The sequence below is a fragment of the Tachyglossus aculeatus genome, chromosome 20 (genome assembly GCF_015852505.1).
Source record: "Tachyglossus aculeatus isolate mTacAcu1 chromosome 20, mTacAcu1.pri, whole genome shotgun sequence".
Lineage (NCBI taxonomy): Eukaryota > Metazoa > Chordata > Mammalia > Monotremata > Tachyglossidae > Tachyglossus > Tachyglossus aculeatus.
This window is the reverse complement of record NC_052085.1, coordinates 29,326,343-29,348,078: the sequence shown is the minus strand read 5'-3', so window position 1 is coordinate 29,348,078 and position 21,736 is coordinate 29,326,343. Positions and strand designations below refer to the sequence as shown.

The window sequence follows — 21,736 nt, the reverse complement described above, 5'->3', positions numbered from 1 at the left end:
GCAAAGTGGGAGGACCAGCTCAGTCCGTGTTCCATTCTGTTTATTTTTTTAGAACTGCCAGAGCAGTAGGCCACTGTGGCTAAAAGAGCAGGGTTTCGGTTCTTTCACGGCCCCAGACGCGACCTTCCCAGTGTTTTGATGTTGAAAATGCCTCACGCTGCCAATGTTTCAGTTCTTCTCGGGTCGGAGCAGGGGCTGACGGGAATCCCGATGGCACAGGGCGAGGACAACTTCACTCCTACTAGGGGTCTGGGATTTGGAGCCGTTTGGGAGCTCACCTGCTGCCTGAGGTCCTGAAATCTCAAATCTGAGCCTCATCTGCCGTTTTCTGTGAGGCACTCTAAAGTTAACTTCCCTGACCTTGAGTTTTTCCATTTTTATGGATGTCGTAAAGAGCTAATAAAACTTTACATATCAAAGTGCTTTAAACTCTTAATAATAATCATTGTGTGATATTTGTTAAGCACTTACATATGGGCCAAGTGCTGGGATAGATTTAATATAATCCAGATGAGACACTGTCTCTGTCCCTCAGGAGGTTCATGGTCTGATGGGAGGGAGAAGGGATATTTAATCCCCATTTTACAGATAGTAATAATAATAATAATAATAATAATAATGGCATTTATTAAATGCTTACTATGTGCAAAGCACTGCTCTAAGCGCTGGGGAGGTTACAAGGTGATCAGGTTGTCCCACAGGCGGCTCACAGTCTTAATCCCCATTTTACAGATGCGGTAACTGAGGCACAGAGAAGTTAAGTGACTTGCCCAAAGTCACACAGCTGACAAGTGGCAGAGCCGGGATTTGAACCCATGACCTCTGACTCCAAAGCCCCTGCTCTTTCCACTGAGCCATGCTGCTTCTAAGCAGAGGCACAGATAAATCAAGTGACTGACCCGGGTCATGCGAAAGGCAAGTGGCAGAGTCAGAATTTGAATCTAGGTCTCCTGACTCTCAGTCCCATGCTCTTTCCATTAGGCTATGCTGCTTCAGGACCCTTGCATCAGTCCAAGGTATTATTATTATTATTATTTTCATTAATAATATTAAAAAAGCTTCTTTTTTTCTCCAGGATCGGGGCAGTGGCCAGAGTAGAAAAAGCCACCAACTACCCCAGCCTCACCCTGCCTTGGCCGGAGAACATGCCGAGTCTGTGGGAAAGTACTTAGTAAGGCTGTGACCAACATTTTTCTTTCCTGATTTTCCCTCGATTCATCCTAAATGTTGAGTCATTCTCCTCGATTCTGCCTGAACCGAAAATCCTTGGCTCTCCTTCCCTCCAAAGCTCTCCGAGTAATTCAAACAGCAATCCAAAAAAGTCATCAAAGGAAAAGGAAGAATTTAGGCTTTTAACCCTCCCCAACTTGCCTGAGCGACAGGCCTTCCTTTTTCCCATCGGGATTCTGGGTGGCATCCGACTTCCAGTTCCATCTCAACTGAGAAGAGATGGGACTATTTAGCATGCTCTTTTTTTGACTCAGCAGTCCCCAAGGAATTGATCTGGAATGTTTTTCCCCACACCCCTATTTAGGTCTTTCACTCTGGGTCCGACTTGTTTTGGTAGTTTGAAACACCCACATTTTCCTGTGGTTTATATCCATTCTTCTAATTTTTATTTTCCTTCTAAATTCCCCATGTCACTTTCAGCAAACGGATTAGAATTTTCCAGACCTTCTGTCACCGGGGTCGGCAGTATTGTGACATTCGGTGTGGTGTTTTCCACTTCTGTATAGGGGTCGGAGAGAGACAGTTGATACTGTCAGGAGGTAAGCTGATGAAATGAAAAGTGGATTTGTCTCAGGAAATCATTTTGCCTTATGAATGGTTTTATGTCCCTAAATTGTCAGAACGCAACGTAAAAAATAAGGCAAACAGTCATTGTTTTGGGAAGACCTTGGAAAAGAAATTCCCCACAATCGATCAATCAATCATGGGTATTTATCGGGTGCTTGGGAGAGTATTTAGCCTTTGGGAGGGGACAAAAGAGCAAGAAGACATCAAGTAGGTAGACATGATCTCCTCCCTGAAGGATTTTATGAGCTAGTTGGGAAGATAGGTAATAATGATGGCATTTGTTAAGCGCTTACTATGTGCCAAGCACTGTTCTAAGCACTGGGGGGATACAAGGTAATCAGGTTATCCCATGTGGAGCTCGCAGTCTTAAACCCCATTTTACAGATGAGGGAACTGAGGCCCAGAAAAGCTAAATGACTTGCCCAAGGTCACACAGCAGACAAGTGGCGGAGCCAGAATTTGAACCCGTGACCTCTGACTCCAAAGCCCGGGCTCTTTCCACTGAGCCATGCTGCTTCTCTAGATGTTAAGCATATTTCAAGCAGGCGGAAACAAGAAGGGTGAGGGATCAGTGGAGCTCTAGACTGTAAGCTCCTTTTTGGCAGGGGTCATGTCTACCAATTTAGGCTACTTTGTCTGCTGTGTGACCTGTGGCAAGTCACTTACCTTCTCTGTGCCTCAGTTCCCTCATCTGTAAAATGGAGATTAAGATTGTGAGCCCCACGTGGGACAATCTGATTACCTCGTATCTACCCCAGCACTTAGAACAGTGCTTGACACATAGTAAGTGCTTAATCAATCAATCAATCAATCAATCAATCAATCTTTTAGACTGTGAGCTCACTGTTGGGTAGGGACTGTCTCTATATGTTGCCAACTTGTACTTCCTAGGAGCTTAGTACAGTGCTCTGCACACAGTAAGTGCTCAATAAATACGATTGATTGATTGATTGATTGATTAGTATTTATTGAGCGCTTACTGTGTGCAGAGCACTGTACTAAGCGCTTGGGAAGTACAAGTTGGCAACATATAGAGACGGTCCCTACCCAACAGTGGGCTCACAGTCTAGAAACAAATACCATCACTATTATTATTATACTTACTGTTATCCAGTTGCTTTCATAGCCTAATTTTATGGGGTGGTTAAAAAAAAATATATTCCCTGAAGATATTTGGAATCTTTGGAATAGTTTGGAATGATTTCCCTATATCAGTATGCTGTTTACACAACTGTGAAGATGGCCCAGTTTAGGGGCCAGGCCTGGACCGGATCCAGCTGCCTGTTTCCTTTCACCCATTTTTGTTTTTTGTCGTCTTGCCACGGTGCCGCATTGCTGTGAGGAGCAGATTTTCGTTGGCCGCCGTCTTCATCAACAAGTCTGCCCCACATGCCACTTGGCTTATGGAAAGGGGCTACTCTCCGTCTATCTGGGGCACAGTCGCCTGCGTTATCAGAGCCAGGACTATAAGTGACCCCCAGACAAGAGCTCGGCTTCCTCCGAGAGCCAGGAAAACAAGAGCAGAGCGATCGACAGTCGTTCAGTGTTCTACCCTCACCAGGACAAAGAGGGTGGGGAAAACCAAAATGTGACCTAGGGGAAAGAGCTGGGGCCTGGGACTCAAAAGATCGGGGTTCAAATCCCGCCTCTGCCCCTTGCCTGCTGTGTGAACTTGGGCAAGTGGCTTCACTTCTCTGAGCCTCAGTTTCCTTATCGGTAAAGTGGGGATTCATTATCTAATAATAATAATAATGACGATGGCATTTATTAAGCGCTTACTACGTGCAAAGCACTGTTCTAAGCGCTGGGGAGGTTACAAGGTGATCAGGTTGTCCCACGGGGGGCTCACAGTTTTCATCCCCATTTTACAGATGAGGGAACTGAGGCACAGAGAAGTTAAGTGACTTACCCAAAGTCACACAGCTGACAGTTGGTGGAGCCGGGGTTTGAACCCATGACCTCTGACTCCAAAGCCCGTGCTCTTTCCACTGAGCCATGCTGCTTCTCAAATAGTAGGGTTTTTTAAGCACTTACTATGTGTGAAGCACTGTTCTAAGCACTCGAGGGGATACAAGGTGAGCAGGTTGTCCCACATGGGGCTCACAGTCTTCATCCCCATTTTACAGATGAGGTAACTGAGGCACAGAGAAGTTAAGTAACTTGCCTAAGGTCACACAGCTAAGTGGCAGAGCCAGGATTTGAACCCATTACCTAACAGTGTTCAGTGCTTAGAACAGTGCTCAGCACATAGGAAGCGCTTAACAAATGCCATCATCATCATCATCTGTCTTTGAGTCCCAAGTGGGACAGGGTTAGTCTCTGATAGTCTCATGTCTACCACAGTACTTGGCACATAGTAAGCACTCAACAAGCACCATGATGATTAGTAATGTAATATCTAGAGACATCAAAATTACTGTGTTGTGATAATTTTTAATGTATTACTATATAACAATGTATTATTATATAATATATACTAATAATAGCTAGAGCATTGAATAGCATCCTTTGCATTCTGGAAGTGTTTCATCAGTTCTAGCAATGGCAATGATAATGAGGGCAACTATTAATAATAATGATGATGGTTATTATTATTAGTAGTAATAATAATAATAATGATAATAACCTAAATATAGAGCCTCCTGCTGTGATGAAGAGCTCGCTCCAAACAGGGCCTGACTCTGTTCTCAAGCCTGCAGCTAGTTGTCCTGACCTTCCTAGAGCATTCCCTCAAAGAGAACCACCTCCGTGGCCCCATGTATCTTCCAACGGTTCCCGTTTGGGCTGCTTGGTTGGAGACCGACAGCAGGAAGCCGCGTAGCCCAGTGGAACGAGCGCTGGGGTCACGCTGAGTTCTAATCCTGGCTTAGCCAGTTGCCTGAGGTGTGACCTTTAACAAGTCACTTAACCTCTCTGTACCTCAGTTTTCTCATCTGGAAAATGGGGTTGCAATACCTATTCTCCCCCACTATTGAGGCTGTGAGGCCCATGTGGGACAGGGACAGCATCTGAACTGAGTTACTTGTATCACCCCCCGTGCTTAGGACAGAACAAAACACACAACACTTAACAAACACCATAATTATAATAATTACAAATATCATAATAATAATGACACAAACCATAATAATAATTCATTCATTCATTCAATCATATTTATTGAGCGTTTACTGTGTGCAGAGCACTGTACTAAGTGCTTGGGAAGTACAAGTTGGCAATTGATCAATAAATCAATGGTATTTATTGGTTTTTACTGTGTGCAGAGCACTTGGGAGAGTACAATGCAAAAGAATTGGTAGACATAAACCCTGCCCACAAGGAGCTTTCAGTCTGCAGGGGGGAACTGACAGTTCACACTCCTGTTTATGCTCTTCAACTACCTAATACAGAGCTCCACACATGGAAGGCCACTATCCTTGTTACTGACCATGACTCCCATGGAATGGGAGATATGTCATGGTCACAATGTCCAGCCAAGTGCTCAGTTATATTAGCCGATTCTGTTTAGCTGGAATTTGGCAGAAGATATTGAATAGGAAATCTCAGTTGTACTTATCTACTCCCAGTGATGTCAGCCCTAAAGAAAAACCACAGATTCCCACAAATCTATACGCATACGAACAATACGTGCATCTATTCTTGAAATCTTCACATTTTCAACTTCACTGACACCCCCACCCCTTTTGAAAATACAAGGGGTGGCTTGGTGGTAAATTACCACCTAGGTTCGCGGGAGACTCTTCGGGGTTATTAAAGTTCAATTTGCAAGCAGGCAACCGCTTGCTTGGGTCGCCTTGATAGAAAAGAAGAAAAATGGGCTTCCGTTCTGGCTGCTTCCGAGCATGAGACTTAGAATGCAAAGCGATCGTTCTCAAACGGCTAGGTGCTGGCCGCTGAGAATTGGCAGAGAAAATGAGAAAGACATACACACACAATTACTTCATAACATGCTCTATTTTTCATTTTAAAACGGTGCCCATGGTGAACAGGAAATTGCTAATGTGCAAAAAAGCTGTTTTTCTTGGTAACTTTGCATAACTGTAAATGTCCCTTCATGCAGCATTTCAGCAATTTCTCCACTCACTACACCAATCAATCAATCAATGGTATTTATTGAGCACTTACTATGTGCAGAGCACTGTACTAAGCACTTGGGGGAGTACAATACAGTAGAATTTGCTACCACATTTCCTGCCAATAATGAGTTTAGGGTCTAGAAAGGGAGAGAGGCATTAATATATATATAAATTTGTAATCTATAATATATTGATGGGGTTTCCTCTGCAGAGAGAGCTTATAGTCTACTGGTGGGCACAGACTTTACAGAACCCAGGTGTTTTGGTGGAGTACTTTCCTAACCATTTGGCTCCACAGGCTTCAGCTTGTTTTAACCTGTTTCTTTACCCTCTACCGTGAAACTTTGGTCAAGTCGCTTAACCTCTCTGGGCCTCGGTTTCTCCATCTGAGAAATGGACTGAAATAATTCCCGTCTCTCTGGAGTTATTACTTAAGGGGTGTGCAAGAGGAAAAATATTGTAGTCTGAGGCAAATGAATCAGACGTGGAAGATGTTTGAGGAATGGTTCCTGAAATACTATTTTTTCATCATTTTCCAGATCTTCCTAGTGATTGATTTCCTAAGGATGGTTCTTAGCAACCTATTACTATGTGCCAAAAGTTGCGCTGAACACTGGAGTAGAGACAAGAGGATCAGAATGGGCACAGTCTCTGTCCCACTTGGGGCTCACAATCTAAGAGGGAGGGAGAGGGCAGAGAGGAGGGGGGCAAGGAGGGGGGCACAAGGAGGAGGAAAGAAAGGGGGGGCACAAGGAGGAAGGGGGGCAAGGAGGAGGAGGGGGAATGGGGAGGAGGAGGAGGAGAAGGGGAGGAGGAGGAGGAGGGAAGGAGGAGGAGGAGGGAAGAAGGAGAAGAGGAGGAGGAGAAGGGAAGGAGGAGGAGGAAAGGAGGGGGAGGAGAAGAAGGGGAGGAGGAGGAGGGAAGGAGGGGGAGGAGAAGAAGGGGAGGAGGAGGGGGGAGGAGAAGAAGGGAAGGAAGAGGAGGAGGAGGAGGAGGGAAGGAGGAGGAGGAGGAGGAGGGAAGGAGAAGGAGGAGGAGGAGGGAATGAGGAGGAGGAAGAGGGAATGAGGAGGAGGGAAGGAGGAGGAGGAGGAGAAGGGAAGAAGGAGGAGAAGGGAAGGAGGGGAGGAGGAGGAGAAGAGAAGGAGGAGGATGAGGGGGGAAGGAGGAAGAGGGGAGGAGGAGAAGAGAAGGAGGAGGAGAAGGGAAGGAGGAGGAGGAGGGGGCGTGTCGGGTCTGGGGGCGTGTCGGGGCGGTGGGTCTGGGGGCGTGAGCCTTCGGGCCCTCGCGGAGGCGGGCCTGGAAACCCTGCACACGGGCACGGCCGGGCCCAGAGGCGGGTACCCAGGGGCTCCCGGCCGGGACCCAGAGGATGTGGCGGCCCCCGGCCTGAGCCCCCCCGGACCCCCGGACCCCCGGACCTCCAACCCCGGACCCGAGCGGGGACGGTCAGTGTGTGTGTCTCTGTGTGTGTGTGTGTGTGTGTGTGTGCCACCCCGGGGGGCAGGGGGCTCGGCTGCCCCGAAGCTCTCCAGGATCCCCCCCAGGATCTCTTTCAGGACCTCTCCGGGACCCCCAAGGATCTCCTTCACAATCTCCCTAGAACACCCCCAATACCCCCTCCAGAACCCCCACCAGTTCTCTTCCAGGACCCTTCCAGAATCTGCCCAGGACCCCCCCCAGACCCCCCCCCCACCAGACTCCCTCCAGGACTCCCTCCCTCCCGAATCTCCCCAGGACACTTGTCAGTTCCCTTCCAGGACCCCCCTAAGATCCCCTCCAGAACCCCATCCCAGCATCTCCCCAGGACCCCCCCAGGACCCCTCCCCCGAATCTCCCCAGATCTCCCCACCAGTTCCCTTCCAGGACACCCCCCCCCCAGGATCTCCCGAGGACCCCTGTCAGTTCCCTTCCAGGACCCCCCTAGGACCCCCTCCAGTACCCCCTCCCAGCATCTCCACAGGACCCCCCCCAGAATCTCCCCAGGACCCCCCCCCCCCGAATCTCCCCAGGACCCTTATCAGTTCCCTTTCAAGACCCCCCCAGGACCCCCTCCAGAACCCCCTCCCAGCATCTCCCCAGGACCCCCCCAAGACCCCCCCCCCCCAGAATCTCCCCACCAGTTCCCTTCCAGGCCCTCCCCCCCAGGATCTCCCCAGGACTCCCTCCAGCCCCCCCCCCCCCAGTTCAGGGGGCGTCGTCCCCGCAGCCCTGGGGTGGGGGATGTCCGGCCGGCCGGTCCTCAGTTGGTGGGGAAGGGGCTGCAGCCTCTGCCGGGCCAACCCTTCGGGCGCAGGGGACAGAACTCCCGGGGTCTGCCCCAGGACCTTCGAGCCCAAGATAGGTCGAAATTCCCGGCACCCAACCCCAGCGCCCAGGAAAATGGACCCCCCCCCCTCCCCAAAGGCAGCTTCAGGGGGGGATTAATCCTCCACCCCACTGCCTGGTTGAAAGGGATGGAGAGGGCCAGGGGAGACCCAAGTGGGGAATACTTAAGTATGTGTTAAGCGCTACGCTCTGGTGGTGGATACCAGCAAAATTAGAAAATAATAATGATGATGGCATTTGTTAAGCGCTTTGGGCAAGTTACTTTAACTTCTCTCTGCCTCAGTGACCTCATATGCCATTATTATTATTATACAAACAAAATTAGACATTAATAATAATAATAGTAGTATTTAAGGGCTTACTATGTGCCAAGCACTGTTCTAAGCACTGGGGTAGATACAGGGCAATCAGGTTGTCCCGTGGGGGGGGGGGGGGGCTCGCAATCTTAATCCCCATTTTACAGATGAGGACACTGAGGCACAGAGCAGTGAAGCGGCTTTGCCCAAGGTCACACAACAGACAAGTGGCAGAGCCAGGATTAGAACCCACATCCTGTGACTCCCAAGCCCGGGTTCTTGTCACTTAGTCTGTGCTGTTTCTCTAATTATCTCTGTCCCTCATGGGCTAACATTTATTTCCATTAATGTATGTCTCCCCGTCTAGTCTATAGACTTTTTGCGGGCAGGAAATGTGCCTACCAGTTCTGTGGTCTCATGACAGTGCTCTTCGCCCAGTAATAATAATAATAATGGTATTTGTTAAGTGCTTACTATGTGCCAAGCACTGTTCTAAGCACTGGGGTAGATACGAGTTTATGAGGTTGTCCCCCCTGGGGCTCTCTTGTTTTAATGCTCACTTTACAGATGAGGTAACTGAGGCACAGAGAAGTGAAGTGACGCCCAAAATCACACCCAATTGATACCATTGATGGAAGAACCCAGTTTGGAAATGTTGAAGGGGCTTGATAGAGAACCTCCTGATAAAAACCTTGTTGTTTTTATTTGGAGTTGGGCCACACCCTTGATATAGGAGGAATTGCCCACTGGGGATAAAAAAAAAACCCCAAAATAAATAAAATCCCAGCTTGAAATGAAGCCGCACCTGAAACACCCTGTGGATCGGAGCTAGAGAAATCAGAGGCTGTTTAGGAGCGGTGCGAATCTTCCATTTGACCTGCCTTTTAAAGTAAGAGGGCGTGGGAAAAATTACATTTTTTTTTAGAGGATGCCCACTTTTTCCAGAATGAATACAGACGGGGATTCCTAATTATTCATCCTGAACTTATTTTTCAGTACACGACATGCATGCGATAAGAGACTATTTATGTCACTTTGCTTGGAGAGTTGATAGAATTACTGTGAAAATGCTTAAGTGTCTGGACTGTAGTTCCTGCTTCTATCTGTTAAAGTGCTCAGAGGTCTATAGAATGGCTTTTTTTTTTGGAGAAAATGGGTTATTTAACATCACTCACCCCATCACTTTTATGAAGGGGGTGAAAGACAAGATTGAGTTCTTAAAAGCCTGCAGAGGTCATATCTCACTTATCTCACTTTTGAGACACTGAGTGTTTCTTTCCAGATAGATTTTGTATTCCTGATGCAGACGTTTGTGTCCAAATGCCCAGGAGCATGTATCTGCCCCAGTATTTACCAAGTTTCAGTTTTTCTAGCACATGTCATTTGGTAGCTTTCCAAAGAACAGGCGGTATTCTTGCAAAAGTCACATTGACATGTAAGAATTTTTTTGTGGTATTTGTTAAAAAGCTTACTTTGTGCCAGACACTGTATTGAGCACTGGGGTAGATAACCAGATAATCAGGTTGGACACAGTTCCTGTCCCACATAGGGTTTACGGTCTTAATCCCCATTTTACAGATGAGGTAACTGAGGCCCAAAGAAATGAAGTGGCTTCCCCAAGGTCACACAGCAGACAAATGGGGAGTGGGGGGATTAGAACCCAGATCCTTCTGACTCCCAGGCCCCATGAAGAATTGATTCCTCCAGATATTCTCAAAGTGCTGGGGTGTTTTCCTTCACCTTAGTTTGTAACAGGTCTTAGACAGTCCTGCCTGAGACTTAGTAGAGACCACAGGTCAGTTTTGCGGACGGATCTGGAATAAATCCCGCATTTCCCCCTCATGGACTCGCTGTAATTCTTAAACCATTACATGATTAGACCATGACTTAAGGACAAGGAGGGAAGCCCTGTCTGCATAGTAATCTCGGTGCTTTTGTTCCATTTCTGGTATTTGCTTTAGGAATTAGCATTTTACCCCTTCATTCAGCCTGGCCCAAGCTAGTCTCCGTGGAAAAAAAAAAAACAACCCAAAAGAACAAAGCTGCATTTGCCCTTCCAAACTAGAACTGAGCTTTGGGTGTGCAGGATTTAATGCTGCTTCAACCACTACTTTTCATAGTAATTCACAACAATTTTATACCGTTTCCACCCCCAATCTGTGTTTAGTAGTAATTCACAACAACATTGCAAACCGGACAACAGAAAATCCTGGGTCCTAAATAGCAGTCTTTCATTTCCACATTTGCTTTCTAGTGGAGGGTGAATGATGTCCCTACGCTTCAGGGTTAATTCCTTCTCCCCAACCCTTGAAGCTGTGAAATAAATCTCAGCTGCTTCAGCTAGAGGCTTGAAAAAGCTCTCTGTAGCGATTTCACCTGGAAGAGGCTGCCCCACTAGCAAGAGAGCAGTTACTCCTTCCATTCTCCAAATATTTTTATTGCCGTTGTCCTATCTGATAGTGTGTGAAATGCTCCGACAGTAAAGGATGGGAAACCGGCAGAGCAGATTTGGGTTTGAGAGCTGAATGCTTTACTCCTCTTTGCGTTGGAAATGGACATTTACAAAAGGCCGGTGGTTTCTGTATTAGCAAAGCTCACAAGGAAAAGGTTTGCTCATCTTAACTTTCTCAATTCCTCTGGGAGGTAGGACAAGATACTTGGTGGATAAACACTCAGAAATACAGCATCAGGCTAGTACTTGGGCAAAGACTTAACGTCAGGAGATAAAACCCCGATGGAGTTCTCCCGTTCACTTTCCAAAACCATGACTCAGTGACTTTACTAGTTCCTGGTCTGAGGAGTTGCCATTTCCCTGGGAAAATGGGCTTTCCATTTCCAGCTCGAGAACATGATTTGTTACTAGAAGGGAGGAAAGAATGTGGAACCATCCTGTCCTTTCTCTGCTGTTTCGGGATTCTGCTTATGCATGCGCTTGTTCCACTAAATCCTGTTCTGTTTCGTGTTTAGAATAAGCTTATGCGAGTACATGCCTACCTGGATTACTTCAGGGTTTATAAAAACTGCAACAATAGTCATTTGTGTCCTGATTACCTGTCCATCACCCTGTGAGGCTCAGAAATGCTTCACGGAGCAATTGATAGCCAACCTGAGGTGGGAGTTTTGTCAGCCGCTGTTACAACCCGCTCACCCTTTGCCCTAAACAAAAGTTTGTGTGTGTGGGACAGGGGGACGACAAAGTATAGAGAAGCAGTGTGGCTTAGTGAAAAGGACACTTGCTTGGGAGTCCGGGGCCCTGGGTTCTAATCCTGACTCTGGTACACTTGTCGGCTGTGTGACCTTGGGCAAGTCGCTTAACTTGTGGCTCAGCAGTGTGGCTCAGTGGAAAGAGCCCGGGCTTTGCAGTTAGAGGTCGTGGGTTCAAATCCCGACTCTGCTACTTGTCAGCTGTGTGACTTTGGGCAAGTCACTTCACTTCTCTGGGCCTCAGTTCTCTCATCTGTAAAATGGGGATTGACTGTGAGCCCCAAGTGGGACAACCTGATCACCTTTTAATCTCCCCAGCGCTTAGAACAGTGCTTTGCATGTAGCGCTTAATAAATAACATCACTGTTATTATTATTATTCTCTGGGCCTCAGTTACCTCATCTGTAAAATGGGGAGCCCCCGTGGGACAACTTGATTACCTTGTATCTCCCCCAGTGCTTAGCACAGTGTTTGGCACATAGTAAGTGTGACTTTAAATTTTCAGCCCTTAGAACAGTGCTTTGCACTTAGTAAGTGCTTAACAAATGCCATCATTATTATTATTATTATTATTGTGAAGAGCCCACTTTGGAAGCCCTACAGTTTCACAGGATTAATTTGGTTGTTTTGTACTAACCCAAGCGTTTAGAACCGTGCTCAATAGTAATAAGTACTATTACTTGCCAAGTACTTATTAAGTACTATTACTAGTACTCAACAGTGAGCGCTCAAAAAATACCATTTTTTTTGCAGCACATTTTTTGGGTGCTTTTAATGCTCATCGTTTGAGCCACATTTTTGAAAGCCGCCCTCTGCTGGAGGAATCCAACAGACAGGAGGGAAATCCGGCTCCTTGTATGCGAAGGTTGCTAAAAGACAAAACATTTCCCTCCCAACCTGCCTGTTTTCTCCAGTCTAGTGAGATAGGACGCTGAGAAGTTATGGAACAGCAATTTGAGCATCCTAGTGGAACCATGGTTCTGGGAGTCGGCACTGGAACCCAGATCTCCCACTCGACCGCTGTGTGACCCTAGACAAGTCACTTCACTGTGCCTCTCTCCTCATCTGTAAAAGGGAGAATAAATACCTGTTCTCCCTCTGCCTTAGACTCTGAGCACTTTGCAGGACAGGGAGTGGGTCTGGCCTGATTACTATGTTTCGACCCCAGTGTTTAGCACAGTGCTTGGCACACAGTTAGCACTTAATAAGAAAGCCGTGTGGGCTAGTGGAAAGAGCACGGGCCTGGGACTCAGAGGATCTGGGTTCTAATCTCAGCTCTGCCACTTGTCTGCTGTGTGACTTGGGGCAAACCACTTAATGTCTCTGTGCCTTGGTTTCCTCATCTGCAAAATGGGAATTCAATACACGTTCTCACTCCTACTTAGATTGTGAGCTCCCTGTGGGACATGATAAACTCCCCCTCTAGACTGTAAACTTGTTTTGGGCAGGGAATACATCTACCAACTCTGTTATATAGTACTTGCCCAAGCGCTTAGTACGGTGCTATGCACACAGTAAGCCCTCAGTAAATATTGTTGATTGAATAATGAGCCCCAGGTGGAACAGAGATGATGTCTGACCCAATTATCTTCTTTCTACCTCAACGCCTGACATAGTCCTCAGAAAGTAATAAGCACTGAATAAATACTATCATTCTGAGTGTCAGACTGGGCTACCGGTAGCATAACATCTCGCATTCATTCATTCATTCAATAGTATTTATTGAGCGCTTACTGTGTGCAGAGCACCGTACTAAGCACTTGGGAAGTACAAGTCGGCAACATATAGAGACGGTCCCTACCCACCAACGGGCTCACAGTCTAGAAGGGGGACACAGACAACAAAACAAAACATGTGGACAGGTTTCAAGTCGTCAGAATAAATAGAAATAAAGCTGGATGCACATCATTAACAAAATAAATAGAATAGTAAATATGTACAAGTACAACAGAGTGATAAATCTGTGCAAACATATATACAAGTGCTGTGGGGAGGGGAAGGAGGTAGGGCGGGGGGAGATGGGGAGGAGGAGAGGAAAAGGGGGCTCTGTCAGGGAGACCATCATTCATTCATGCAGTCATATTTATTGAGCGCTTACTGTGTGCAGAGCACTGCAACACCCTCTCCTTATCTAGATTTCTGTGAAGGGACGGAAATTCTTCTCCCACAGAGCACTCTGCATCCATGAGAAATTCTCGTGCTACCCGCCCTCCTAACTCTGTCCCTCTCTGTCTCGACAGGCCAGAGCTCATCATGGCGGACGTGCCAGCCCTCCTCCTCCTCCTCCTGTCCCTCTGTGCCACGTCGGGGGGGAATCCCCACGGCGCCCACTGGAAGCCCACGTGGCCGGCCTACCGCCTACCAGTCGTCTTACCCCGGGCCACCCTCGACTTGGCCCAGCCGGACTTCGAGGCCGAAGCCAGGCTGGAGGTAGCGTCGCCCTGCGGGCCCCAGTGCCACAAACGCGCCCCGCTGCCCACCTACGAAGAGGCCAAGGGCTACCTGTCGTATGAGACGCTGTATGCCAACGGCAGCCGCACGGAGACCGAGGTGGGCATCTACGTGGTGAGCGGCGGAGACGGCGGCGGAGGGGAGGCCCGGCCCCGGGCCAAGCGGCAGATCTACGGCTACGACAGTCGGTTCAGCATCTTCGGCAAGGACTTCCTGCTCAACTACCCCTTCTCGACATCGGTCAAGCTGTCCACGGGCTGCACGGGCACCCTGGTGTCCGAGAAGCACGTCCTCACGGCGGCCCACTGCGTCCACGACGGGAAGAGCTACGTCAAGGGGGCCCGGAAGCTGAGGGTCGGCTTCCTGCGCTCCAAGCTGAAGGACGGCAGCCAGGGAGCCAACGTCTCGCTCTCGGCCATCCCCGAGCGGGCCAAGTTCCAGTGGATCCGGGTGAAAAGGACGCACGTCCCCAAGGGCTGGATCCAAGGCAACGCCAACGACATCGGGATGGATTACGACTACGCCCTGCTCGAGCTCAAGAAGCCCCACAAGAGGAAATTCATGAAGATCGGGGTGAGCCCCCCCGCCCGCCGGCTCCCGGGAGGCAGGATCCACTTCTCCGGCTACGACAACGACCGGCCGGGGAACCTGGTGTATCGCTTCTGCGACGTCCAGGATGAAACCTACGACCTCCTGTACCAACGGTGCGACGCCCAGCCCGGGGCCAGCGGGTCGGGGGTTTACGTCCGGATGTGGAAGAGTCGGCAGCACCAGTGGGAGCGGAAGATCATCGGGATCTTTTCGGGACACCAGTGGGTGGATGTGAGCGGGTCTCCGCAGGATTTCAACGTGGCCGTCCGCATCACCCCGCTCAAATACGCCCAGATCTGTTTTTGGATTAAAGGAAACTATCTGGATTGCAGGGAGGGGTGAACGCAGAGGGTTTCCCCCGCCACGCACCGTAGCAGCACTTAACGGCCTTCACTTCAGATTCCAGGGGAAGCCCGACATTAGTCGGGCGGTTGTGTGACTTTTTGCGGCGTGTGTTTGAACGTGTGTGTCTGAGCGGGTGGTGTTGTCTGGGTCTCTCCCGGGGTTGCCCCAGGATCTTGGAGGAGCAGGCTGACGGCAACCCGCTCCGCGGTTAGCGTCGTGCCTTCTTACGTCCCTCGCTCGTCTCTCTAATAACTATTATGGACCTCTTGTCCACGTGTGTGCACGTGTGCAATGTGTGTGTGAGTGTGTGCCTGCAGCGCGTTTTATAATCATTTTAATTTCTAAAATTGCAAGATGGCCCGTTTCATCATCTGGAAAAAGACCGTATCACATCATCTGAGCACCGGGATCGGAAGCCGAGGCGGGCTAAGTCTGCCGCGCTGAATCCGGAAATCGCATCTGGCAGACCTCGAGGGGAAGTTTTTCTTTCCGATGGCATCGATGATTCTGAGTTTCCAGGTGGCCTGTGGGCAAACACTACCCCTTCCAAAGCACCACTACCAATGGGCTTGGACTCCACAAGCTCCAGGCCCTACCAATGTGCTGGACTACCTTTAAAACTCCCTCCCGGCCTGGAGAGGTTAATTCTCAGCCTGTGACTGGTGCTTGATTATTTTTTTTCCCCAAACACTCTGTCGGTTGCCCTTTCCCACACACACTCTGCCTCCTCCAGGAGGATTCTAGGAGTCAGGTGGGACAACACGGGAGGAGAAACCTGAGTTCTGCCCTTATTTTTTACAACTTAGAGGACACGTAGCCAACCCCGTTAATATGCTGACTCTCCATATCACTTTCTACCGGGAACAGAAACATTCTTATGAAGCCACCGAGACTGGCCTTCATGGCCTTTTCGAGGTGTGTTCCTGAGTACCAAGAAAAAATGCTCTAAACTTTGGGGGCGGGAGGTGCAAGTTGGTCTCATGATTCTTTATTTTTCCTCCTCTTACATTTTGACCGACGTTTTGGTGTACACCCGATGGTTAAAAGTTTCTTCCCTCCAGCATTCCCAACTCTTTTGGTGGCCGCCTACACTTCATCCATTTTCCTCTCACTAGCTTCAGAAGCCAGAGATCAGGATATAGTGGCACTATTTTGGTCCCAGGCTTGTCTAGAGGAATGACAAGTCAAATGTGTTGTAAACAATATTTGTGTCCACCCAAATTTAGAATCTCTATGTCTGGAGACAAGTATCTGATTTTTCTTAGCATTTAGAATGGTTGCTTTCCCCAAGTCCACTGCCCAGTGTTCTTGGAAAGTTCTCAGAAAAAAAAAATCACTGCCAGTGGTTTTTGCTGGCTTTAAATCACACCAAGAAAGGCAAAGCCACACATGCATTTAACCCCAGTGAGGTAGGATAAGCCACACATGAGTCTACCCTGAGAGTGAATTGGCCAGACACCATTCCCAGCCTATAGAATTCCAGGATTTTTCCCCGGCAGCAGTCTAAGCTTTGCTGGAATCCCCTTGCCACGCTGTTGAACACAGGTGTCTGTGTCAGAGCGGGAAAGTAAAATGATGGAGGGGTGTAGCCTACAAAATGTGGAATAAGTTTCTGTCTCTTTTGTATCCAGGGCTGCGGAACCGGGGCTCGCTCAATCATTCATTCAACCGTATTTATTGAGCGCTTACTGTGTGCAGAGCATATTGTTCATAACGGGTGCCTTCTTCAGCCCTGAAGCATAGAGTCATGTCAGGTTGGAAGATTTTGAATATCAGACGGACAGACTGATCATTGGAGTGGAAGGGGCACACTGACGTGGTTGTACTGTTGAACCAAAATGTAACAGCTGCTGCCTCGCCTGGGCTGTAGGAAAAAAAATAAAATGCTTCACTGAATCAGTTCCCATTTCTTGTCTTGCCCTACTGATTTTGGTTGTTTTGGGGTTTTTTTTTTTGTAACTGTGGAAAAATAAATCTGATTGTACCTGAAAATCAGAAAAGCCCTCTGCTCTAGTTCTGGAAGATTCCTTTGGCCTTGGCCAAGAGTGGCCCAAGGCCTGCTTCCAGGTGCAGTGTTTTTAAATTTTTTAGAAAGTTAAATTAACGGGAGGCATTGGAGGTGAGTGATGGCCACTGGGCAGGTGAGAACTTTTACAAACGCGAATCATCCCGGTGTGTCACGGGAGTTTGGTGACTTGTTTCATACTTACCTGTCACTGGTTGTCAACACGAGCACTTCTTCTTGAATGTATCCCGGAGGGAAAAGAAAATGGTAGCATCGAATGCAAGCAGACAATGGACATTTCCCATACTTGCACCTTGGGTTGAACTGTCAACCGATTTTTATTGTTACTTGTTCGTGAGGACATTCAAATACAGCACTGTTGCATTAAGTCTCTCTGGCTTTTTCATTTCAACTCCAGTTTCCTTTTCTTCTTTCCTTTTTTCTAGAAACTGAACCCCGTTAAAGACCTTGTGAGGTAAGTCACCGGACTGGGCATTGGTCTAAGCACTTATAACAAGGATATACGATTCTAGTTGACCTTCAGGGCAGGGCAAGGGATTGGGAGAATGGGAAGACCCATTTTCTTTTAATGTTCAGGCTTATTTTCATTAACTGGTCACAAGAAGCTTTGTGGCCTAGTGGAAAGAGCATGGGCCTGGGAGTGAGAGGACCTGGTTTCTAATTCCTGCTCTACCAGTTGCTTGCTGTGTAACCTTGGGCAAGTCACTTAACTTCTTGGTGCCTCAGTTCCCCTGTTCCCCCTCCTACTTAGACTGTGTCCAACCTAATGAAGTTATACCTAGCCCACTGTGTTTGACATACAATAACAGCTTAAAAAATACCATTAAAAAAAAAATTCTCCCTTGACCTGAGTCAAGGATGAGCGTGTTGTGGACAGGGCATGTGTCATGTTGTTATATTGCCCTCTCCCAAGTGCTTAGTACAGTGCTCTGCACACAGTAAGCACTCAAGAAATATGATTGATAGATAAAATGAGGTTAAATTTCAAGAGTGTAAATGGCAATGAAATTCCACCTGATTAGAATCAGAAGGGAATGTAAATCTTTTTATAAACACATATGTTGGTCAGGGATGTTTGGAAAGAGTTGGATAGGTTTCCTGATTCCTGGCTGGCCCCCGGATGGAATGTCCTTGAGCTCATGAAATTTCCTTTCTGGGACAGTGGTGCAAAAAAGGAATAGGGAGGCTCACCATCAATCAATAGTATTGATTTCCTCTATAACATTTCCATTTGTGCTTCCGCCTCTAGCCTCGTTGTAGGTGGGCGTGGTGTCTACCAGCTGTTGAATTGTACTCTCCCCAGCATTTAGTGCAAACAATAAGTGCTCGATAAATATCACTGACTTGGTGTCTACTGTGTGCAGAACACTGTTCTAAGGGCTTGAGTGTGCAAGAGATGTAGGTGACATGATACCTGGCCACAAGGAGCTGTCACTCTTTGCGGGAAAAGCACAGCACATACCTTAAACCCTGGTTGCACAATTTCCTAGCTGGCCTCTCATCGTAGTGCAATACAGTCAATAAATCAATCAATCAGTCGTATTTATTGAGCACTTACTGTGTGCAGAGCACTGTACTAAGCGCTTGGGAAGTACAAGTTGGCAACATATAGAGACAGTCCCTACCCAACAGTGGGCTCACAGTCTAAATGGGGGAGACAGAGAACAAAACCAAACATACTAACAAAATAAAATAAATAGAATAGATATGTACAAGTAAAATAAATAAATAAATGGAGTAATAAATATGTACAAATGCAATGCAGTCCACCTCCCCAGGCCAAACCACTAGTCCGAGTATGCCAGCAGAGTCCTAGGCTGAACTCGGAACACACCGGGAATTCCTTATCAACGTGTCCGTTTAGTGGGCTGTTTCCCCATCCGTCTTGGAACAACACCAGGAACCCGTGCCAGGGCTTTAGTCGAGAGTAACCCCCTACCACCCCTCAACTTGCCAAGGTCGTGATGGATTGGTCCTCCCACCCTTTCCCCGGCTGCTTCCTCTAGACGGTAAACTGGTTATGGACAGGGAACATGTTTGCTCATTCTGTTGCACTTTTCCAAGCACTTAGTACATCCCTCTGCACACAGTAAATGCTCAATAAATGCCATTGTTTGACCGAGAGAAACTTGCAAGGAATGGGAGCAAGCTGTGCCCGGTAAGAGGATTGTTTTGGGGGAGGCTGCAGGAGCGTGGCAAAGGGATGGAGTTCTTGAGGGAATCCAGAGGCCCCAGGACGAGGCAAGAAGTCGAGTGCAAGGACCAATGCAAGAGGGAAAGGGACTCATTTCTGTCCACCGGTCAATGAAGTTCAAATAATAATAATGACGGCATTTTTTAAGCACGTCCTATGTGCAAAGCACTGTTCTAAGCGCTGATTCAAAGTCCCCCTTTGTTTTGTGGGGATCTCGGATTTATCTGCTGGGAGTCCAGGAAGATCGATCATTCAATCAATAATGTTTGTTGGCCTACTGTGTGCAGAGCTCTGTACTAAGTGCTTAGGAGAGTGCAAAGATGTAGAAGAAATGATCCCTGTCCTCAAGGAGTTTACAATCTATTGAGTGCAGAGCACTCTACTAAGTGCTTGGGTGACTACAATAAAGGTAGAAGGCAGGATCCCTGACCATAAGGAGTTTACAATCTGTGTGCAGATCACTGTACTAAACACTTGGGAGAGTGGGGAATGAGGATGCTGGGCTGGAAATCTGAAGTTCCATGTCCTACTGCTGTCCTGGCCTTGTAGAGACATAATCTGTGAATCTACTCACTGAGAAGTCAAAGGCTAGGCACCTAGTACAGTGCTTTGCATGTAGTGATTAGTCAATTAATACCATTGATTGTGTCTCATTTTCACCTCTTCTTCAGTTGACTTCCTGCCCACAACTCATAGCTCTCCCCATCTTCAAAGCCTTTCTGAAATCGCATCTCCTCCAAGAGGCCTCCCCGATTCATCTCTTATTAATCTTTCTATATCCTAACCCCCAACCCAATGCCACTTCAGGATTTCTGTGTTATCTAAATACTTGGCTATTCGCCCTCCCCTTTCTCCACCATAGCACTGATGGCCAAATCTTTATACCTTATTGCTGCCTCCTGCCTAATTCATTTTGACGTCGGCCTCCCTGACTAAATTGTAAGATTGTAAGCATCTTGAGGTCAGGTCTCTTGTCTACTCTGACTCTTCCAAGTGCTTAGTTCAGTGCTGAGCACACAGTAGGGGCTCCGTGAATATGGATTGGTGGATGGATTGATTGGCTGTGTCCCAGGGCTGACCCTGGTGACCACTGTCCGCTTGTCTCCTTCAGGTGGTGAGTTCTTTGCTTGAAAGATTCTGTGCCTGTTGATGTATTCTCCGGTTGGGAGGAGCAGGAACATTTGCCCTTTCGTTACCCTTCACGGATACCAAAAGTTCAAGAGACACTTGGCAACTGGCGTTTTCTGGTGTGAGACTAGTGCATTGTTTGATGGATTTCTTTGGTGGTCCCCTTCAAGAGTTAAGCAAAGAAAAGGCCCACCTTCTCCAAATATTAGCTGAAGCTAAGCAATTGGGGGAACTCTGGAGAAGTGAAGTCAAGTCTGACCGCTCGGAGACAGGGTCGCCTAGTGAAAAGAGCATGGGAGTTAAAGGACACAGATTCTAATTGCCACTTTACCACTAGCCTTCTGTTTAATCCTTGGGCAAGACACTTTACCTCTCTAAGCCTCAAATTCCACAACCGTAAAATGAGGATACCTGCCTCTCTGAACCTCTAAGTTTGTGTGCTCTGTTGGGCAGAGACTGAATCTGATCTGGTGACCTTTTGTGGACCCCAACATTTTGTAAGTAAGGTAGCACCAAATGATGGCAATAATAATGATAACATTACCAGGTGAGCCAAGATATTCACCTCTGGCACAGAGATGGAGGCAAGGTGGGTGGGGAATTCTGGGAAAGCTAAGATGCGCTATTACATTATGCCATCGCTCCATCCCAGTGCCCGAAGAGGATCTTGGAAAGACCCCTTCAAAACCCATATGGGAGAAGTATCAGCTGAGCAATCACCCTCTAGCATGCTGGAAATGCCAGCTTCCATGGAGTCAGTGAAATCTTTCACAAGCAAGAGGACTCCATTGTGAGAGGCTACATATCATCCAGCCCAAAAGCTTAATTAGGATAGGCAAGCCTCAGAGATGCTGGGTTCAGAGAAGTCAGGTAACTTATAATAATAATAATAATAATAATAATAATAATAATGGCATTTATTAAGTGAGCCACACTGCTTCTGCAGTGCTGTTTGGAGACAGGGGGATGGACTCGATGACCTCTCAGCATTCCCTTCCGGCTCACACTTGGTTTGATTCCAGCACTCCAGCATCTTATCCCAGCCTCTCTGGGGCAAATCCCAAGCATCAGGCTTCCCTTAGTTGATAATTCCTCTCCCTTCTTGGCCTTTCCATGTCCGGGCTCTGACACTACGGGGGAAAGTGGGAATTTTGGGGCGATCACAGCTGAGGGAAGATTAGTGGTCAAGTTGGGATGTGGGAAGGAAAAATGAGGGAGGGACAGAGGGAAAGTCAAGGAGGGAGGGGTTGGGAAACAAAATGGGAGAGAGAAAGATGAAAGAGGCCAAGAAAAACTACTT

At 47.7% G+C, this 21,736-nt stretch overlaps 1 protein-coding gene across 2 annotated transcripts; it reads left to right on the top strand.

Annotated features, from left to right (window-relative positions):
• The first annotated feature begins 1,149 nt into the window (after positions 1 to 1,149).
• On the top strand, positions 1,150 to 17,482 carry PRSS23 (serine protease 23). 2 transcript variants are annotated; one of them, XM_038761924.1, is made up of 2 exons: positions 1,150 to 1,171; positions 13,942 to 17,482. In XM_038761924.1, the coding sequence occupies exon 2, from the start codon at positions 13,955 to 13,957 to the stop codon at positions 15,083 to 15,085; it is 1,131 nt and encodes a 376-aa protein (XP_038617852.1). In that variant the 5' UTR covers positions 1,150 to 1,171; positions 13,942 to 13,954; the 3' UTR covers positions 15,086 to 17,482. The 2 variants fall into 2 exon arrangements, with proteins under 2 accessions (XP_038617852.1, XP_038617851.1); XM_038761923.1 differs by lacking the exon at positions 1,150 to 1,171 and adding an exon at positions 7,279 to 7,321.
• Positions 17,483 to 21,736: the final 4,254 nt, after the last annotated feature.